At 39.7% G+C, this 18671-nt stretch overlaps 1 protein-coding gene across 1 annotated transcript in view; it reads right to left on the reverse strand.

The window, feature by feature from the left end:
• Positions 1–595: 595 nt before the first annotated feature.
• Positions 596–18671, reverse strand: part of LOC117299493 (kinesin-II 95 kDa subunit-like) — a 31835-nt gene continuing 13759 nt past the window's right edge. Inside the window, exons 4-20 of the mRNA XM_033783037.1 lie at positions 17658–17782; positions 16616–16740; positions 15623–15706; positions 14308–14387; positions 12880–12949; positions 11945–12037; positions 9488–9708; positions 9164–9345; positions 7911–8050; positions 7144–7341; positions 6587–6706; positions 5637–5755; positions 5321–5437; positions 4864–4969; positions 3883–4022; positions 1740–1799; positions 596–1402 (exon numbers count right to left, since the gene is read on the reverse strand). Coding sequence (XP_033638928.1) covers positions 1306–1402; positions 1740–1799; positions 3883–4022; positions 4864–4969; positions 5321–5437; positions 5637–5755; positions 6587–6706; positions 7144–7341; positions 7911–8050; positions 9164–9345; positions 9488–9708; positions 11945–12037; positions 12880–12949; positions 14308–14387; positions 15623–15706; positions 16616–16740; positions 17658–17782 — 2077 coding nt within the window. The 3' untranslated portion in view covers positions 596–1305. The remainder of the gene's footprint in view (positions 1403–1739; positions 1800–3882; positions 4023–4863; positions 4970–5320; positions 5438–5636; positions 5756–6586; positions 6707–7143; positions 7342–7910; positions 8051–9163; positions 9346–9487; positions 9709–11944; positions 12038–12879; positions 12950–14307; positions 14388–15622; positions 15707–16615; positions 16741–17657; positions 17783–18671) is intronic.

The raw sequence follows: 18671 nt of genomic DNA on the forward strand, positions 1-18671 counted from the left end.
TGTGCATAGTCTTGCATTCAAGCCGTAAGTAGGTGGTAATTTCACCACTTGTACGTGTGTACAATGTATATTAGTTTGTCTCCAAAGAGGAAAGTTTGAGCATAAGCCACACTTGTAATGGATGTTTCTTTGCTACGGCTGTACGACTATTTTAGTACAATCTAGATACCTCCATGTTATAACAAATCACAAAGTCACGTAACATACGTAAAAACTGAAGGAATTACAAAACAAGGCAACAGGAATTCCTAAAAGAAATCGTCCCGGTCTAGTTTGAGATACCAAGGACTGATGATACCCAAGCCTACATCCGTATGGACTGTAAAAGCGGTAACCCTGTTTCAGCACTAGGAGTAGGTGGCAACGACCTCTGGAATAAAATAATTGTAGCCCACACCTTGAAGTGGCCTTCAGGCCTTGTGTGTCTGGCGACTTGCATAAAAGCAAAAAAAACAAAAAATAAAAAGGAGAAAAGAAAGCCCAAGTTTCTGAATGCCATTTGATAAAGACTGCCGCTGCATGTTGCTTTAGAGTTTTGCTCATTTTTGTGTCGTCAGAACCCGGCTTCAAATTTATCCAAGGGGTAAGATTTCAAAGGTAGTCTTAGGACTAGTCTAGCGACTCAAGAATATATTTAAAACTGAAGTCTAGTCCTAGGTTGAGACGAGTTACTCGTCCTACCTGGAGATAAGATTACCGGGTAGTCTTTTTTTGACAGCAGGATAGGCATTTTCAACCGAAATCCCGTAGTTTGGCAGACATAGATTTACAGGATTACTTCTGGATTGAAGAATTTACCACCTGAAATCCATCAAACCCAACAGGGAATGCACAAGTTTGGCGGATACGGATTTTAAGTGATTAAGGGAAACTCCGTAGTTAGACAGATATGGATTAAAAGATTAACTCAGGATTGAAGGAGTTTCAAAGACTACCACTTTTTATTTCATCCAAACCCAAATCCAAATCCAACCATGAGTTTTGAAATGGATTAGGTCGAGTACCGCATAGCCAAACCGTTATCATGATGTGTTACTTTGAGATTAAGAACCTCGGATTGAAGGGACTTTGGGGATTACCACTTTTTAATCCAAATCAAAATCCAAATCCAACCATTTTGAAAAGGATTAAGTTGAGTACAGCATAGCCAAACCGTTATCATGATGTTTTACTTTGAGATTAAGAACCTCGTATTGAAGGGACTTTGGGGATTACCAATTTTTTAATCCAAATCCAAATCCAAATCCAAATCCAACCATTTTGAAAAGGATTAAGTTGAGTACTGCATAGCCAAACCGTGATGTTTTACTTTGAGATTAAGCCCCTCGCTGATGGATACAGCTGTGAGTTTCCTCCGGTTTTTCTTGAGTGTGGCGCGGCCGATGGCACTATTGGTTTGCTTCTACAAAATAAACCAAAAAGAAAATAATGACGGTTAGAGTAATAATAATAATAATCACAGTTACCACGCATTTTCCATATTAAATATTATCAAAAGCGCCTTACAATAAAATGATTAAGACCTAAAATAAAGACACAGCAAACAACCCAATTATAAAAATTAAGCAAACGAAAATCCCTGTCACTTAAAAACTTTGCAGTGAAAGCAGTTGTCAGCATATGCTGGCTTATTTAAATAATATTTCCATTGTTTGAATCCATCGTACACAATTGTCAGCTCATAGGCCATGTCCTAAAGTGGACCATTCCACTCATCGAAGAGGGGTGTCAATCCTCACCTTGTTTTTGTCTTTTCTTTCTTCAGCTTTGTTTTTGTTCTTCCGCTGAAAACTGACGGCCTAAAAGAAGAAAAAAAGAAGTTATACTGAAATACAGGTCATTATGACAGAAAATAAGATTGGCAACTTTAACCAAACTGTAGTGTGACTGTATCAAATATTTACCCTATATATTTTATTTAATTAAAAACCACAAATCGTGGCCCAAGGGCCAAATTGCATGTGACTGTACAAAGAAAAATTAGATTTAAAATTTAAAATAAAGAAATAAATATCAATGCAGAAATAAAAACAAATTTTTTTTTATTTAAAATGTTAATAAAATTGTTTTTCTTGTGGCTCCTAATGCGGTCTTTAGCTACGTCTGGGAGGAAGCGCAAAGCAAAAACTTTTAGGCCATTAACTATTTAATAGTTAATGGCCTAAAGATTTGACCCTGCCAGAGTCTTTATCAAAGGCTAAATGACAACACAAGCAAACATGAACAGGTAACTAACAGGCCTGATACTTCACGGAGGCAACGGAGGCGATTGCCTCCGTTGCCCCTACCCATTGCCTTGGTGCCCTTGAAATGCTCTGGTAGAAATTTACAATTTCCTCATAGGGTGCCCTTTGCTTAAGAGAAACAGCCTTGGTGCCCTTGCCTTTTCAAAAACGAAGCATACAGGCCTGAACTAAGTGTAACATCCATGTATAGGCAGTGAAGTGGAAATAAATATAAAGTATAAACTATAAAACTACATGTACTAGGGAAGGTGGCCTTAGCTTTCAATCCAAACTGGACCTTCGTCTGGCCCAAACAAGTACAAACAAATACATATATTCTTATTCTTATTCTTTATTTGGCCAAGAAACAATTACAAATACAAGCAGACAGTATGTCAAATAGATAGTACAAAAGTAAATACAAAGCAAGAAAAACAATAAGGGCACAGGAAATGATAAAACAACCCTAATGTGATGGCCAGGATCAACAAAAGTATAATTAAACACTGTAGCTCGAAAGCCTGCTAATCCAGTCACATAGGGAAGCAAACACACTATAAAAATATACTCTCTTTGGAAAAATAATAATATATTATCCATAGCAAAAAGAGGAGCAAAGGATTAAGGGAAAGTGTCCACAAAAAACAGGAAAATTCTAACCAGACAAAGTTAATAAACTTACAAACAAATGGGTCGCTAAGAACCAATAAGAGTAAAGCGGTGAGGAAAAAAGGATGTTTAGTATGAAAGGACGGATTACCGGACCATAAAAGTGGTAAATGCATTGTAGGAACATGCTAGGGAATTACAATGCTAGGGAAACATGAAAGGGTAGGATTAAAGATTAAGAGCAAGATGCATCAAGATGCAACTAACAGTGGACAATTAAAGAATGACAAGATCAAAGGGGTAGGATGATATACAAATGGGCAAGAAGAAACTGCGGAGAGAGAGCGGGTTATTAAATACCTCTGCAATTTTTACATCAACTTATTAAGAGAAATGAGGGTAAAAATAAGCCAGTTGAGAAAAACAGGTTATTTACCTATTGTTTACAATATATATAGTACATCAAAGAAATAATCAGGCAATAATGAGGGTGACACTATTAAATAATAATAAATAATAATGACAATGTAAAGCGCCTATCAATGAAACATGCTATTGGGCACCTAACAACTAAATAAAACAACCATTAAAATCCATAGTTATAAAACCTTCAGTTAAAATGTAACTAAATGCAGTAACTGATCAACAATCAATATGTAAAAACAGCGAGGATAAACATTCACTAAAAAGCTGGCATAGCTACAGAAAAATAGGTATATGAAAACAATAGGCCTTGAATCTATCTACAGTTCAGGGCCAATTACAGAGAACACCCCCATCACCTTCAGAAACCAGAGGTGGATTTCACAAAGGTAGTCCTAACTTAGGACTAGTCCTAGGCAATGCTAAGAGATAGGAACAGTCCTAAGTCAGGTTGAGTTACTGGTCCTAACTTAGGACTGGTACTATCTCTTAGCATTGCCTAGGACTAGTCCTAAGTTAGGATTACCTTTGTGAAATCCACCCCAGCTTCGCTCTGGGGCGGATCAACAATTTAACAACAGTGTTTATATTGAGTCCAACAATAAATAAATCTCGCAAAACTTACTGGACTTCTAGATCGAGATCGTCTTCGTCTTGCAACGCGGCGTCTAGAGCTGCCTGTACCCTGGGTGCTACGCTGGGTCCCTCGTAGTCCCTCGTCGTTCGGTTCGGCATGTCCAACTCTACCTGAAGGATATTCTCCGCCTAGAAAGTGCAACATTCAAGTTACATTGATAGATGGGGTGGGGGGGAGGGGGGAGGAGGAGGGTGTGGGAGTCAATGCCAATCAAACCAGGAACACTGGGGCGAACCACTTCTCTTAGCGATAAGTGCACTGGGTTCTTTTATGGGCATTCAATGTGTTGTCTTGCGAACACATAAGACAGTAAGATGTTTGAGAGAGTGATATCACTGTAATGAGCTCCTTTAATGCACATTGATGCTTAACCTCGAATAGCTTTATAAGTTAATCAAAGCACTTTTTAGATGCCATTCTTTGTCGAACTGGTAACCAAGTTACCTATTCAAACCTGATGCCTGCTAAGTTAATCAAAACACTTTATAGATGCCATTCTTTGTCGAACTGGTAACCAAGTTACCTATTCAAACCTGATGCCTGCTAAGTTAATCAAAGCACTTTATAGATGCCATTCTTTGTCGAACTGGTAACCAAGTTACCTATTCAAACCTGATGCCTGCTAAGTTAATCAAAGCACTTTATAGATGCCATTCTGTGTCAAACTGGTAACCAAGTTACCTATTCGAGCCTTAAGCCTACTTAGTTATTTAAAGCATCTATAGATGCAATTCTTTGTCGAACTGGTAACCAGGTTACCTATTCGAACCTTTAGTTTGCCAATCTTTGTCGAACTGGTAGTCAAGATACCTATTCCAACATTTTGCCTGCTAAGTTATATAAAACACTTATAGATGCTACTTTTTGTTGAACTGGTAACCAGGTTACCTATTCAAACTTTTACCATGCCATTCTGTGTCGCACTGGTAACCAAGTTACCTATTCCAACCTACGCCTACTATTCCTCACCTTATATCTTGGATTCCCGCCGACTTGAGCAGCCATTCTTGCAAAGTCTGCAATGGGGCGACGGTTACCGACTGCAGATACCGGTCTAGTCGCCATCTGCGTTGGTCTAAACATGGGATAAGGACAAGTGCATGGATGTTATTAAATAGAAGGTGCACATTTGAATTAATGTACTTATAAGATGCAATAGGTGTAATTTGTGACAGTTAATTAAGCACGGCCCAATTTCATAGGTATGCTTACCGCAAGCAAAAAATCTGCAAGCAGGAAGTTCTGTGCTACTAACGCTAAGCGTATTTCAAGGGTAATGCGGGAATTTTGGCTTGTGCGGGTGCGTACTACATGTAGGAATTCTTCGCTAACACGGCTAGCACAGAAACTCAGGTAAGCAAAGCCGTGAGAGTGGGTCCAGCACCTTACCCTGGGGTGTGGAGGTGAGATTTGACAAGAGACTTACCCCTCTGATCTTGCCAGTGGCTTAAGGACCCACTGGTCCGTGTCGTCCTCGTACTCGGATCGGTTCAGAATCTTATTCTTCTCCTCGTGAGGAATGAAATTTTCAATGATGAGCATTCTGTAAAAAAAAAAAAATACCACATTATTTGTTGCACAGGCTGTATACTCCCCAGGACGCTGAGATGGTTTAAGAATTGAATTAAATGGCCCAGTGACCACCAGGGGTGATAATGTTTGAAGCGCTTTGAGACGCCCCTCGGGTGGGAAAAGCGCCATCTAAAAAACTGGTTACTCTTCTCATTATTATAATTACTTACTTCAATTTGAGTTCCCTCGTCAGCTCATTTTGAGTCTGTTCCATTTCTTGCCTCTCCCTGGCGTGCTCTTCTTGCAAGTCTTGGATCTCGCTTTTTGTGAGTTGCAGCTTCGCAAATAACTGAAGAGAAGAAAAAAAAATAAGAAAAAAAAATAAAAATAGAATTAGCTGTTGCAAACAACTTACCAACCAAAAGGACCTCTGGTATAAATGCAAAAAAAAATTGTTAATGGCCTGATGTTTCGACCCTAGCAGAGTCTTTTGATGTTTCGACCCTAGCAGAGTCTTTTGATGTTTCGACCCTAGCAGAGTCTTTTGATGTTTCGACCCTAGCAGAGTCTTTCTCGAAGGCTAATGAAAAAAATAGCCTTCGAGAAAGACTCTTCTTCTAGGGTTGAAACGTCAGGCCATTAACAATTTAGTTGGACATTCTCTGCCGTGAAATCTGAGGTGCTTCTCGCTGCCTTCTTCAATCCACAAAACCAACCATCTGAACCATTTCGACATTGTGGAAGCCTCCACTGCACCTACATATCACAGGTTATTAACAGCATGATCAGGCTGTTCGTAACTGAAGAAAAAAATGGGATGGGACGTAAAGCTATTGATCCTGTGTGTTGTGTAATGCACCTAAAAGAACCCAGTGCACTTAATCGAAAAGAGAAGGGGTTCGACCCCCGAGTTCCTGGTTCGCCCCCCGAGTTCCTCAGCACCTTGTAAACCATTACATGGTGCTGTTAAGGAATAGGTCTCACAATTCAAATGTAGTCCCACATACTTTGCAGAACAATGTCGACTGTTGAAGCGCCTTGAGCGTCACTGAGTAACGGATATGCCAACTTTATAAGACACCACTATACACATGTATTTAATTTATAGCACTGCTGCAGTGATATGCAAAGGCCTTCGACAGCTTAATTTTGAGACTTCAACACTGGAGGACTTTTTTACCTTTTTGAGTTTCTTGGTCTTGATGTCCACCTCCTGCTGTAAAGACGTAAATGTCTTGTGGATTTCTTCTGTGTTTTCCTCGTTCTCTTCAAGCTTCTGCTGCATTTCTCTTTCGATTCGCTGTTTTCAAATAACAAGAAAAAATATTTAAATAGAACAAAACATTTTCTCCCAAAGCTCCATTTCATTATTCACCTTTAAAGGCACTGGAAACCTTTGGTAACTGTTAAGACCAGTATTCAAATAACAAACTGGTGAAAACTTGGCTCAATTGGTCATCGAAGTTGCAAGAGAATAATGGAAAAAACACCCTTGTTGCATTACTTTGTGTGCTCTCAGGCGCATAATAAAAGACTTCAGCTGAAGTATTTTATTGTTTGAGTGAGAAATTACCTCTTTCTCAAAACTACATTACTTCAAGGGAGCCATTTCTCAAAATATTTTTATACTATCAACAACTCTCCATTGCTCGTTACTAAGTAAGTTTTTCGGCTAACAACTATTTTGAGTAATGAACAACTTTAAAATAAAATAAATAATCAAGTGTGCGCACGTACAGTTTTCTCGGCCAGCTCCAACCGTCTCTGCTCCAGCTGTCTATCTTGCTCCTCCGTATGGTCCATAATGCTCTTCCCTCCCACCAGGAGTTTACTCTCCATTGCGCGAATCTTGGCCTCCAGAGCGTCTCGCGCTTCCTGTTGCTTCTTCAGCTGCTCTTGCCTGTGCTGAAGCTCCTGTAGGAACTTTGTTTTCTCCTGTGTCGAACGAGGAAAAGACAGGCATGATAGTTGGTCCTTGGAAGAAAGTTGGCACATTGCCGAGTGCAATGGCTGACCTATATGTACACATGGTGTAGGCTTTAATATACTTTTAGGCTATTTAATAAAACAAATTCCAGATAATTCAAAGGGGAAACAAAAATCATAAATCAGACTTGAAGGCAGTGGACACTATTGGTAATTGTCAAAGACTAGCCTTCACAGTTGGTGGGTCTCAACATATGCATAAAATAATGAACCTGTGAGCTCAATCGGTCATAGAACTTGCGAGATATGAATGAAAAAAACAAAACATTCTTGTCACATGAAGGTGTGTGCGTTTAGATGGTTGATTTCGAGACCTCAAGTTCTAAATCTAAGGTCTCAAAATCAAATTCGTGGAAAGTTACTTCTTTCTCGTAAACTATGGCACTTCAGAGGGTGCCGTTTCTAACGATGTTTTATACCATCAACCTCTCCCTATTACTCGTCACCAAGAAAGGTTTTATGCTAATAATTATTTTGAGTATTTACCAATAGTGTCCACTGCCTTTAACGTTTCTTACCTCAGCGATCATACTCTTATTGGCCATGATTGCTTCTTTCTCTGCCTCCAGATTCAGTTGGGCTTTCTTATAAGCTTCTTCTTCATCTTCTTCTTCACCTTCTTCCGTTTCATCGTCAATCTCATCATCCGATCCTCCCACTAGAAGACAAATAAAATGACATTTCAAAAAACAGAATGATGAAAATAGTAATAATGGAAACTAATCATAAAACAGCATTTATAAAGTGCGTTATGAATCACAGATTCCTCAATGCGCCTAACAATAGAAACGAAAAGCTAAACACCTGACAAATTAAACTATAATAGGCCTACTCTGTTTAGAGTAAAATAACCTACAGAAAAGATTCTACAATTTACACATAGTAGACATGAATTTCAAACATTAGAAACAACTAATTAAAATATAACCCTAATTAGTAATACGTCTCCTATGTTTAGAGTGCCGTGTGATATTTTTATTATATTGTTGCTGTTTTAATTTCTAAGGTTCATGTATGTTTTTCTGCTTTTTTTTAATAACTGTGTTTTAATGTGCAAATCGAGAAAGTAATTTTTATGCTGGGCATGATGAATAAAGAATAGAATTGAATTGAATTGAATTGAATTGAATTGAATTGAATTGAATCGACCTAGATAAACACATATAACAATATTAATAACACAATGCGTCAGTATTCGCCGCAAGTGGACTTACGGCGCTGCTGTACAAAAAACAACAACAAGCAAATAAAAGTAACATCACATAATAAAATATACCCCTTATACTATGTTAAATGTAAAATAACCTACAGAAAAGATTCTACAATATACACAAAGTAGGTAAACATTTCAAACATTAGAAACAACAGACCTATATTATATACATGTATACACATCAATATTAATAATACAAAGCATCAGTATTCGCCGGAAGCGGCGCTGCTGTACCCAAAAAAAAAGCAAATGAAAGTAACATCACAAAATAATAAAATAGAGTTAACAAAATGCGTCTTTGTGCAGATGAGTTTTTAAACCGTTCTTGAATATATGCCAAGTGAGTTTGGAAAGCTCACAGTTTTATGTGGGGAGTTCACCATAACATGTCATCTCTTCTACGTTCAATTAGCCTCTCAAAACCTTTTCACTGCTTCTTTTCACTGGATACACGTGTTTCATTCCTTGCGCCATGAGCATCACTTGTGATGGATATCGGCGCATTATTAATATTCTTCTTCTTTTTATTATTATTATTATTTAATAATAGTTACTCACTTTCTCCTTTCCTGCGTCTTCGTTTCCGTTTCTTGTTCCCTCCCTCGCTGCCATCCCCTCCCTTCTTGTCGAGTTGCTGCTTGAGACGAAGGATCTCATCTTGGAATTCTCGCAAGAGGGCGTCTTTGGGGTCCTCGTTAATCTTGGGCTTGTTCTTAATGTTCTTGGCACGGTTGGCGTATCTAAAAACAATGGTTATCAATCGTTTTGGTCAGTACACAAGTGTCTAGCTTTTCCGACGTGCGAAGATTTTCATTTCATTTCATTTTATTTCAGTAGAATTTTGAAACTAGCCAACCAAAAAATGTTTCAACGAAAACTAACCTTAACGTTGTTATAGTCTCATCAAAGTTATAACTAGCTGGTCCGAGGTTCGCCACCATGACCGTCCTTGCGTTCCCCCCTAGGGAGTCTTGTAATAACCGAGTGAGTTTGGAATCTCTGTATGGTATATGTGTGCTCTTCCCGTCAACGAGGGCCGAGATTACGTTACCCAGAGCCGACAGGGACAGGTTGATTTTGGTCGCTTCTTTTAACCTTTCGCCCTGAGAACAAAATAATACCAAATAACAATAACTAGTTTTTATACAGTGCCTTTTACAATATGTCTCACTGCTCTTTACAATAGTGGCCTTGTCATTGGGCCAATATAGTTTTTTAAAGACACTGGACACTATCGGTAATTGTCAAAGACCAGTCTTCTTACTTGGTGGACCTCAATATATGCACAAAATAACAAACCTGTGAAAATTTGAGCTCAATTGGTCGTCGAAGTTGCAAGATTAATAACGAAAGAAAAAAACCACCCTTGTCACACGAAGCTGTGTGCTTTTAGATAATTGATTTCGAGACCTCAAATTCTAAATCTGAGGTCTTGAAATCAAATTCGTGAAAAATTACTTCTTTCTCGAAAACTATGTCACTTCAGAGGGAGCTGTTTCTCACAATGTTTTATACTATCAACCTCTCCCCATTACTTGTCACCAAGTAAGGTTTGTTGCTAATAATTATTTTGAGTAATTACCAATAGTGTCCACTGCCTTTAAAGGCACTGTATACATGTAGGTAACTGCTCAAAATAATTGTGGGAGTATAAAGGGGAGTATATAGCGGAGTATATAGGGGAGTATATAGGGGAGTATATAGGGGAGTATATAGGGGAGTATATAGGGGAGTAGGGGAGTATATAGGGGAGTATATAGGGGAGTATATAGGGGAGTATATAGGGGAGTATATAGGGGAGTACATAGGGGAGTACATAGGGGAGTACATAGGGGAGTACATAGGGGAGTATATAGGGGAGTATATAGGGGAGTATATAGGGGAGTATATAGGGGAGTATATAGGGGAGTATATCTATAGGGGAGTACATAGGGGAGTACATAGGGGAGTACATAGGGGAGTACATAGGGGAGTACGTAGGGGAGTATGTAGGGGAGTATGTAGGGGAGTATGTAGGGGAGTATATAGGGGAGTATATAGGGGAGTATATAGGGGAGTATATAGGGGAGTATATAGGGGAGTATATAGGGGAGTATATAGGGGAGTATATAGGGGAGTATATAGGGGAGTATATAGGGGAGTATATAGGGGAGTATATAGGGGAGTATATAGGGGAGTACATAGGGGAGTACATAGGGGAGTACATAGGGGAGTACATAGGGGAGTACATAGGGGAGTATATAGGGGAGTATATAGGGGAGTATATAGGGGAGTATATAGGGGAGTATATAGGGGAGTATATAGGGGAGTACATAGGGGAGTACATAGGGGAGTACATAGGGGAGTACATAGGGGAGTACATAGGGGAGTACATAGGGGAGTATATAGGGGAGTATATAGGGGAGTATATAGGGGAGTATATAGGGGAGTATATAGGGGAGTATATAGGGGAGTATATAGGGGAGTATATAGGGGAGTATATAGGGGAGTATATAGGGGAGTATATAGGGGAGTATATAGGGGAGTATATAGGGGAGTATATAGGGGAGTATATAGGGGAGTATATAGGGGAGTATATAGGGGAGTATATAGGGGAGTATATAGGGGAGTATATAGGGGAGTATATAGGGGCGTATATAGGGGAGTATATAGGGGAGTATATAGGGGCGTATATAGGGGAGTATATAGGGGAGTATATAGGGGAGTATATAGGGGAGTATATAGGGGAGTATATAGGGGAGTATATAGGGGAGTACATAGGGGAGTATATAGGGGAGTATATAGCCCGAGTCCAATGGCGCTCCATTATCTTTTTCATACACAGTATCAAATTCTACCCTCGCAGGTACCCATTGATACCCCTGGGTGAAGAGAAGCAATTATGGTAAAATATCTTGCTCAAGGACACGAGTGTCACGACCGGATTCAAACCCACACTCTGATGACTTTAACCACCAGAACTTGAATTCGATGCTCCAAACCACTAGGCCATGATACCCTCAGGGCTGTATGCTTCGTTTTTGAAAGGGCAAGGGCACCAAGGCATTTTCTTCTTGGTAAAGGGCACCCTATGATGAAATTGAAAATTTGTACTGGAGCATTTCAAGGGCACCAAGGCAATGACTAGGGGACACGGAGGCAAGGGCACCAAGGCATTTTCTTCTTGGTAAAGGGCACCCAATGATGAAATTGAAAATTTGTACTGGAGCATTTCAAGGGCACCAAGGCAATGACCAGGGGACACGGAGGCAATCGCCTTCGTTGCCTCCGTGAAGCATCAGGCCTGTACCCTACAGTAGTGTTCAACTTGCATTCAAAGAATATTCTGATAATACGTACCTGGGCACCTGTCTTTGTTTGCCGTTCACTTCCAGCCAAGTCTACCAGGTTGAGTTTACCAACTCGTATATGATTCTCTCCGTCAGGACCAAGCTGTTGACAGGAACAATAATTACCTATTATTTTTACTATTTATTTGGCTTGGCAATTTCCCATATAAATTAAAAAATACAAGAAATTTAACTCTTGATATCATTCAAGGCAGTGGACACTATTGGACACTACTTTTTCTTTCTTTATTATCTCGCAACTTCGACGACCAATTGAGCTCACATTTTCACAGCTTTGTTATTTTGTGCATATGTTGAGATACACCAAGTGAGAAGACTAGTCTTTGACAATTACCAATAGTGTCCAGTGTCTTTAAATAGAAAAATATATAATGATGTCAGTACCCTTGAAGAGAGCACAGCAGTCGCAAACAGCTTGTACCAGAATCAAAACTAAATAATTCCAAAATTGAACAAAAATGACAAAGAGATAAATGCAAAATAGAGAGAGGGGGGGGGGGGGAAATAAATTAAAATAAAAACCTTAACTGACATTCTCCAATTAAAGGCAGTGGACACTATTGGTAATTACTCAAAATAATTATTAGCATTAAACCTTTCTTGGTAACAAGTAATGGGGAGAGGTTGATAGTATAAAACATTGTGGGAAACGGCTACCTCGAGAAAGAAGTAATTTTCCACGAATTTGATTTCAAGACCTCAGATTTAAAATTTGAGGTCTCAAAATCGAGCATCTAAAAGCACACAACTTCGTGTGACAAGTAAGTTTTTTTCTTTCACTATTATCTCACAACTTTGACGACCGATTGAGCACAAATTTTCACAGGTTTGTTATTTCATGCATTTGTTGAGATACACCAACTGTGAAGGCTAGTCTTTGACAATTACCAATAGTGTCCAGTGTCTTTAAACCATTAACCTTACCTCACTACATTCTATTGTGATAATAAATATTGCATGAGATCGGGAGCTGTGCTCATTCATATTCGTCGAACTACAAGAGAAAAAGGAAAGAAAATGGATCTTTCATCAAAATTATTAATACACACTTCATCGCCTACAATCTGTCTAAAATGCCGCAGCAAGATTACTGACAGGTACCAAAATATCTTCACACATCTCTCCTATTTTACACAATCTCCACTGGTTACCCATTCATTCCAGAATCCAATACAAGATCATCCTTCTGACATTCAAGGCTCTCCATGGACTAGCCCCTACCTACATACAGAACATGATTCAGCCCCGTAGTGTCACGCCGGGTCTGAGGTCATCTGGCAGCATGCTCTATGTTGTGGCCTGACATCCTTCTGACATTCAAGGCTCTCCATGGACTATCCCCTACCTACATACAGAACATGATTCGGCCCCGTAGTGTCACGCCGGGTCTGAGGTCATCTGGCAACATGCTCTATGTTCCTCTGACCCGTTTATCCAGCTATGGGGACGGGGCATTCAGTAACATTTCACCACGCCTCTGGAACTCTCCGCCTCAACATCTCAAGGACACACATGACATCTCACGATTCCAACACTCTCTCAAAACCCATCTCTTCAGATTAGCCTATGCAGATATTGAGTGAAGGTTTCTTCTTGTTCTTTGACCAGCGCCTTTGAATGGTCCACAGATTAAGTGCGCTTTAAAAATGCTGTGTTATTATTATTATTATTAATAGTTTGGGGTTGAACAAAGACAAATTGACTGGAATGGGACTAGAACCTACGACCTCTGGACCAACGTATCGGTGCTCTACCAACTGAGCTATCCAACCCTGTGTCGGTGGTCTCCCCATTACATGTAGGCATACAAAAAATATATGTTATGTTGGCATAACAGGCCCCCAAAATAGGGTAGTTAGGTAGGGATTTTTTTCCCCCTTACAGCAACGAAAATGACATGTTTTCTATGATACCAAAAAAAAACAAGGCTACACACAACAAATAGTATATTTTTTTAAAACTCTTGATGACATGTATTTTATTTCTATGGCTTTAACAGATTTAAATCATTAAATTTCTTCCCTTGGAAAAAAAAAAAAAAAAAAAACTGGAATCCCGATGTCTTACTGAGACATGTTTTGTAAAATTGTTTTACTCGTTTCTCAAAAACTACAGCACCTCAGCAAGTATTATTTGGAGGGAAGCTCTCCACTATCATAATGTAATGTAAATCTGTGGATGTTTGTGCTTTTTTGTTGTACAAAATGCACCCAAGTGTCTCGCTCAAGGGTGAAAGTGTCTTGACCGGGATTCGAACTCTGACAACACCAGAGCTTGGGTCCAGTGAACTAGACTGCTCGGACCACGACAGCTTATGGTAAGAAGGCTTATGATTTGGCATTGCTGACTTACCCAACTGATCTATTCGTATTTCCTACAGTCATAACGTGTTCAATCTCTTTTATACTCTTCGTGACAAAGGAGGATAAATCCTGAAAGATAAAAAAATGTGAACACAACGGTTAAAGTAACAAATGTGCATTTTATCCCATTCACACAGCTCTACGACCTTAGAAGACCATCCGTCGATTTCACAAAGAGTTAGGACTCATCTTATCTTGAGTTAGGACGAGTTACTCGTCCTAAGTCCTAACTTGGGATTAATCTTTTAAAGGTCTGCTCGCTACAGTGCAGGGTTGGGACTCGTCCTAAGTCATAAGATTAATCCTAAGTTACGAAGAGTTTTGTGAAATTGACAGCATGCCCATCACCGGGATCTAAAAAAAATATCAAGTCAGGACACAATCTCCGTCACAATCAAGGAGTTTGGCAAATTAAAGACTCCACACAACTGCACTGCATCTATGTCAAAAGTGTTGCTGACCCGCTGACCTGCTGCTATTACGATTACATCTACAATCCCGGCCGTATCTCGTTGGGCCCCCCTGCCCCCTTTCAATATTGGTTCTGGTTGCACGGTCTTCTGCGTTCCAGTCAACATTGAGCGAGGGGACGGGGGAGAGAATGTTTATTGCCAGGGGGAAGTGGACAGGGAGTGGTTATTGTAACGATAGGAATGGGTTGCCCAAGCATTTTGGCCCGGATTGTAGACCAATGCCAACCAAGCGGTAGTTTCTACGTTGTCCAAGCCAGAAAATACGACCACATTTCGCTAAAGACGCCTACATTGGCTCCCCATTGCAAAGAGGATCACCTTCAAAATATGCCTCCTTGTGTTCAAAGTTCTGCATGGACAAGCCCCACAGTATCTTTGTGAACTTTATCTCCACTAAGCACCGCAGTCGTGCTCTACGGTCTGCTGGATCTCACTTGCTGGTAGAGCCAAGGTCTAGAACAATTCGTTACAGAGACCGTGCTTTCGCCAAAGCTGCTCCTGCCCAATGGAATAAGCTCCCAGTCTCACTTCGCCAAACAACATCTCTCAACAACTTCAAGAGGGAAATTAAAACACACTTGTTCACTTAGACTTTCATTGGGTTTCATTATGTTTTGTTTATTCTTCATTTTCTATTGTATAATGTTTTCATTTTGTGTAGGCACCTTGATCGGTTTTCTGGAATAGTGCGCATTATAAATCCATGCTATTATTATTACTTCATAATGGTTGACGACAGTGCTGCGATTTTATAACGACCACAGAGATCTCACCACGATGCTACTATGCTGCTTGTAGAATAATACACAAATAATTTTGTATAAGTCTTACCTTCACATAAACGCCTGTATCAGGTCTTTCCTTTAACTCTAACTTCTTCTGTTGATCTTTGGCTAATAAATCACGAATATCTTCCTGCGATTACAAGTGAACAAACAACCAAGAAATGACAATATTAGTACAAAAACCAACACTTAAAGAAACTGGACACTATTGGTATTTGTCAAAGACCAGTCTTCCCACTTGGTGTATCTCAACATATGCAAAAAATAACAAACCTGTGAAAATTTGAGCTCGATTGGTTGTCAGAGTTGCGAGATAACAATGAAAGAAATAACACCCTTGTCACACAAAGTTGTGTGCTTTCAGATGCTTGATTTCGAGACCTAAAATTCTAAATCTGAGGTCTCGAAATCAAATTCGTGGAAAATCACTTCTTTCTCAAAAACTACATCACTTCAGAGGGAGCAGTTTCTCACAATGTTTTATACTGTCAACCTCTCCCCGTTACTCGTTACCAAGTGAGTAATTACCAATAGTGTCCACTGCCTTTAAACAAGACCTTCTGTTGGATTTTGATGCATTAAGGGAAGCTCAAATCTTTCAGCCCAACAAACAAGACATACTGTTGGGTTCAAAGTTTGGTTTTGAGTTGGGTTTTGAGTTAGTTGTGATTTGGGTTGTTTTTTTGGACATTTGACACTTGAGTCTGGGTTTTGAGTCGGGTTTTGGATTGGGTTTTGATTTGGTTTCGAGTTGGGTTTTGGGGGTGGATTCTGAGTTGGGGTTTTGAGTTTAGTTTCAAATTTGGTTTTGGGTAATATGTTTTGAGTTGGTTTCGAGTTGCATTTTGGCTTGTGATTTGAGTTGGGATTTGGAGTTTGGTTTTGGGTCGAGTTTGCAGTGGGGTCTTAAGTCAGGTTTTAAGTGGGGGTTTGAGTCGGATTTTGAGTTGGGTTTGGGGGTTGGTTTTGAAATGGGTTTTGTATTGGGTTTTTATTTGGGTTTTTGAGTGTGGTTCTAAGTTGGGTTGGTTAGTATTACCTGATAAATTTCAAGGTACGACGCCCTGACAAGGTATTGCTGATTCTGCGTCCGGGCGATGTGTGTGAAAATGTGCTCAAAGGAGTTGGGGATGACCCCTTTGTTTTCTGGATCCGACCTCACACCTTTGTGAAGAAGAAACACAAATTCATTGAAAAAATCAAGAAATAATACTAGTTCATGCAGTTTTTATATAGTGCTTTACCTCACTAAAGGCATGCCTGAAATTTCATCTGCGACAGGGCACGGGGCATTTTCATTTTTGCAAAGGGCACTTCCATTAGAATATCCTAATGTCTATTCATGACAACTTTTGAAGGGGCACCAAGGCAAAGACCAAGGGCAACAGAGCCAATGACCTCCATGGCCTCCATGCTATTCCAGGCCTAAAACAACAATTCCAAAATGAGCATTTGATGAATATTCATTGTACAATCTACATTAATAAGGGAATCAATGTGTGGTGAAGAGGTTTTCAACTAGTGGTTTAATCCCGCCGAGGCCTGGTTCTTGATAATTTTACCGAGACGAAGTCCAGGTAAAATATAAAGAAGTCAAGGTAAAATATAAAGAACCAGGCCTTGGCGGGTTTAAACCACTAGTTAAAAACCGATTCAACACACTTTGATTCCCATTCATAAATACCTTTTCGGTCAAAAAACATCAACACTTTTTGGTCAAAAAGTAAAATAACTGCAAAAATTATAATTGTTCAATGATTTCTTTCAACACAACACCCCTCCAGCTATGAAATGGTAAGGCCCTCGGGTAAACAACTCCTTATATAAGGAGATTGCTAAGCGCGTCGCGGGTATCGCGTGATGTGGCACAACTGTTCCAGCCGTTGCTCTCGACAAATACATGTAGGAATGAAGAAACTGTCTTATAAGCACAGGTGCAAGCCCGCGTGTCACACCCATGTTTCAACACTTTTTACTGGTGTTATATCATCCATTCAAACACCCCCACGTGATGCCCTCTCGACCAATCAGAATGGATAAACTGTCTTAATGTATTTATGAATGAGTATTGATGAGTGTACCTTCCATGGTGTATGTCTTTCCAGTGCCAGTTTGCCCATATGCAAATATCGTTCCGTTGAAGCCGTTTAACACCGACTCCACCAGACTGCGGAATGTTTCGTCATAGAGCTCCCTCTGTTTGGAACTGAAAACGAGAAATAAGAGACGAGAAATTATAATAACAAAGTAGGAACATAGGTTTGCATGTCTTGAATTTAATCCCTGAGAGTAGAGAGCAAGGCCATTTTCATTTTGAAAAAAGGGCAAGGCTCTTTGAAAATCCTTGGGAGGGGCACTTAGGCCAAGAGCAGGGACAACAGAGGCAATGGCCTCTGTCATGTCTGTCTAAGTCCTGTCCAGTCATGTTTGATGAACTGCAACTGTAAAAACAATCAATCAACAACCTCAAGAGCTAATTTCTACTAACAGACTAACTGCATACATCAGGGCCCAATTTCATAGCGCTGCTTGAAGGTTAGCAAATTTGCGTACTTTTTACTGTAGCAGAAAATTTGCTTAAGCCTTAGCGTATTTCACAGGTTAGCAGAAAAATTGGGCGGCCATATTGCGTGTTTACCGTGGATTTGCATTGTGTTATTTATTTTTGATTAGCATGAAATTTCTTTTATGATAAAAACAAGATTACCAATCAAATTTCCATTTGTTACATATTGCCAGCTTGTTCCTTTAAGCGTTGTGGTACCTTACCTTTTCTGTGTAAGAATGCTATATTACTGTAAATGCTTAGATTATTTTTATTACATGTATTTATAAGGAAACCCCTCAAAATCTACAAGAGTACACATTAGATCCTGCCAGGGAGTTGCCCCTTTAAGCGGCAGCACATGGTAAAAACATGTTCGAGCCTGCAGCGTTCATGACCCCATTTGACCTGGTTCTCCCCTTCACACCTCCAGACATCTGAGCTTAATCAATCCAATTAGTCTCGGTTCAAGCTGCTAACTCTCAAATATCGCAACTCAGAAACCAAATTGCGGACGGATTAGGCTATACATGTAGAACAAACAGCCCCG

This window comes from Asterias rubens, chromosome 14 (genome assembly GCF_902459465.1).
Source record: "Asterias rubens chromosome 14, eAstRub1.3, whole genome shotgun sequence".
Lineage (NCBI taxonomy): Eukaryota > Metazoa > Echinodermata > Asteroidea > Forcipulatida > Asteriidae > Asterias > Asterias rubens.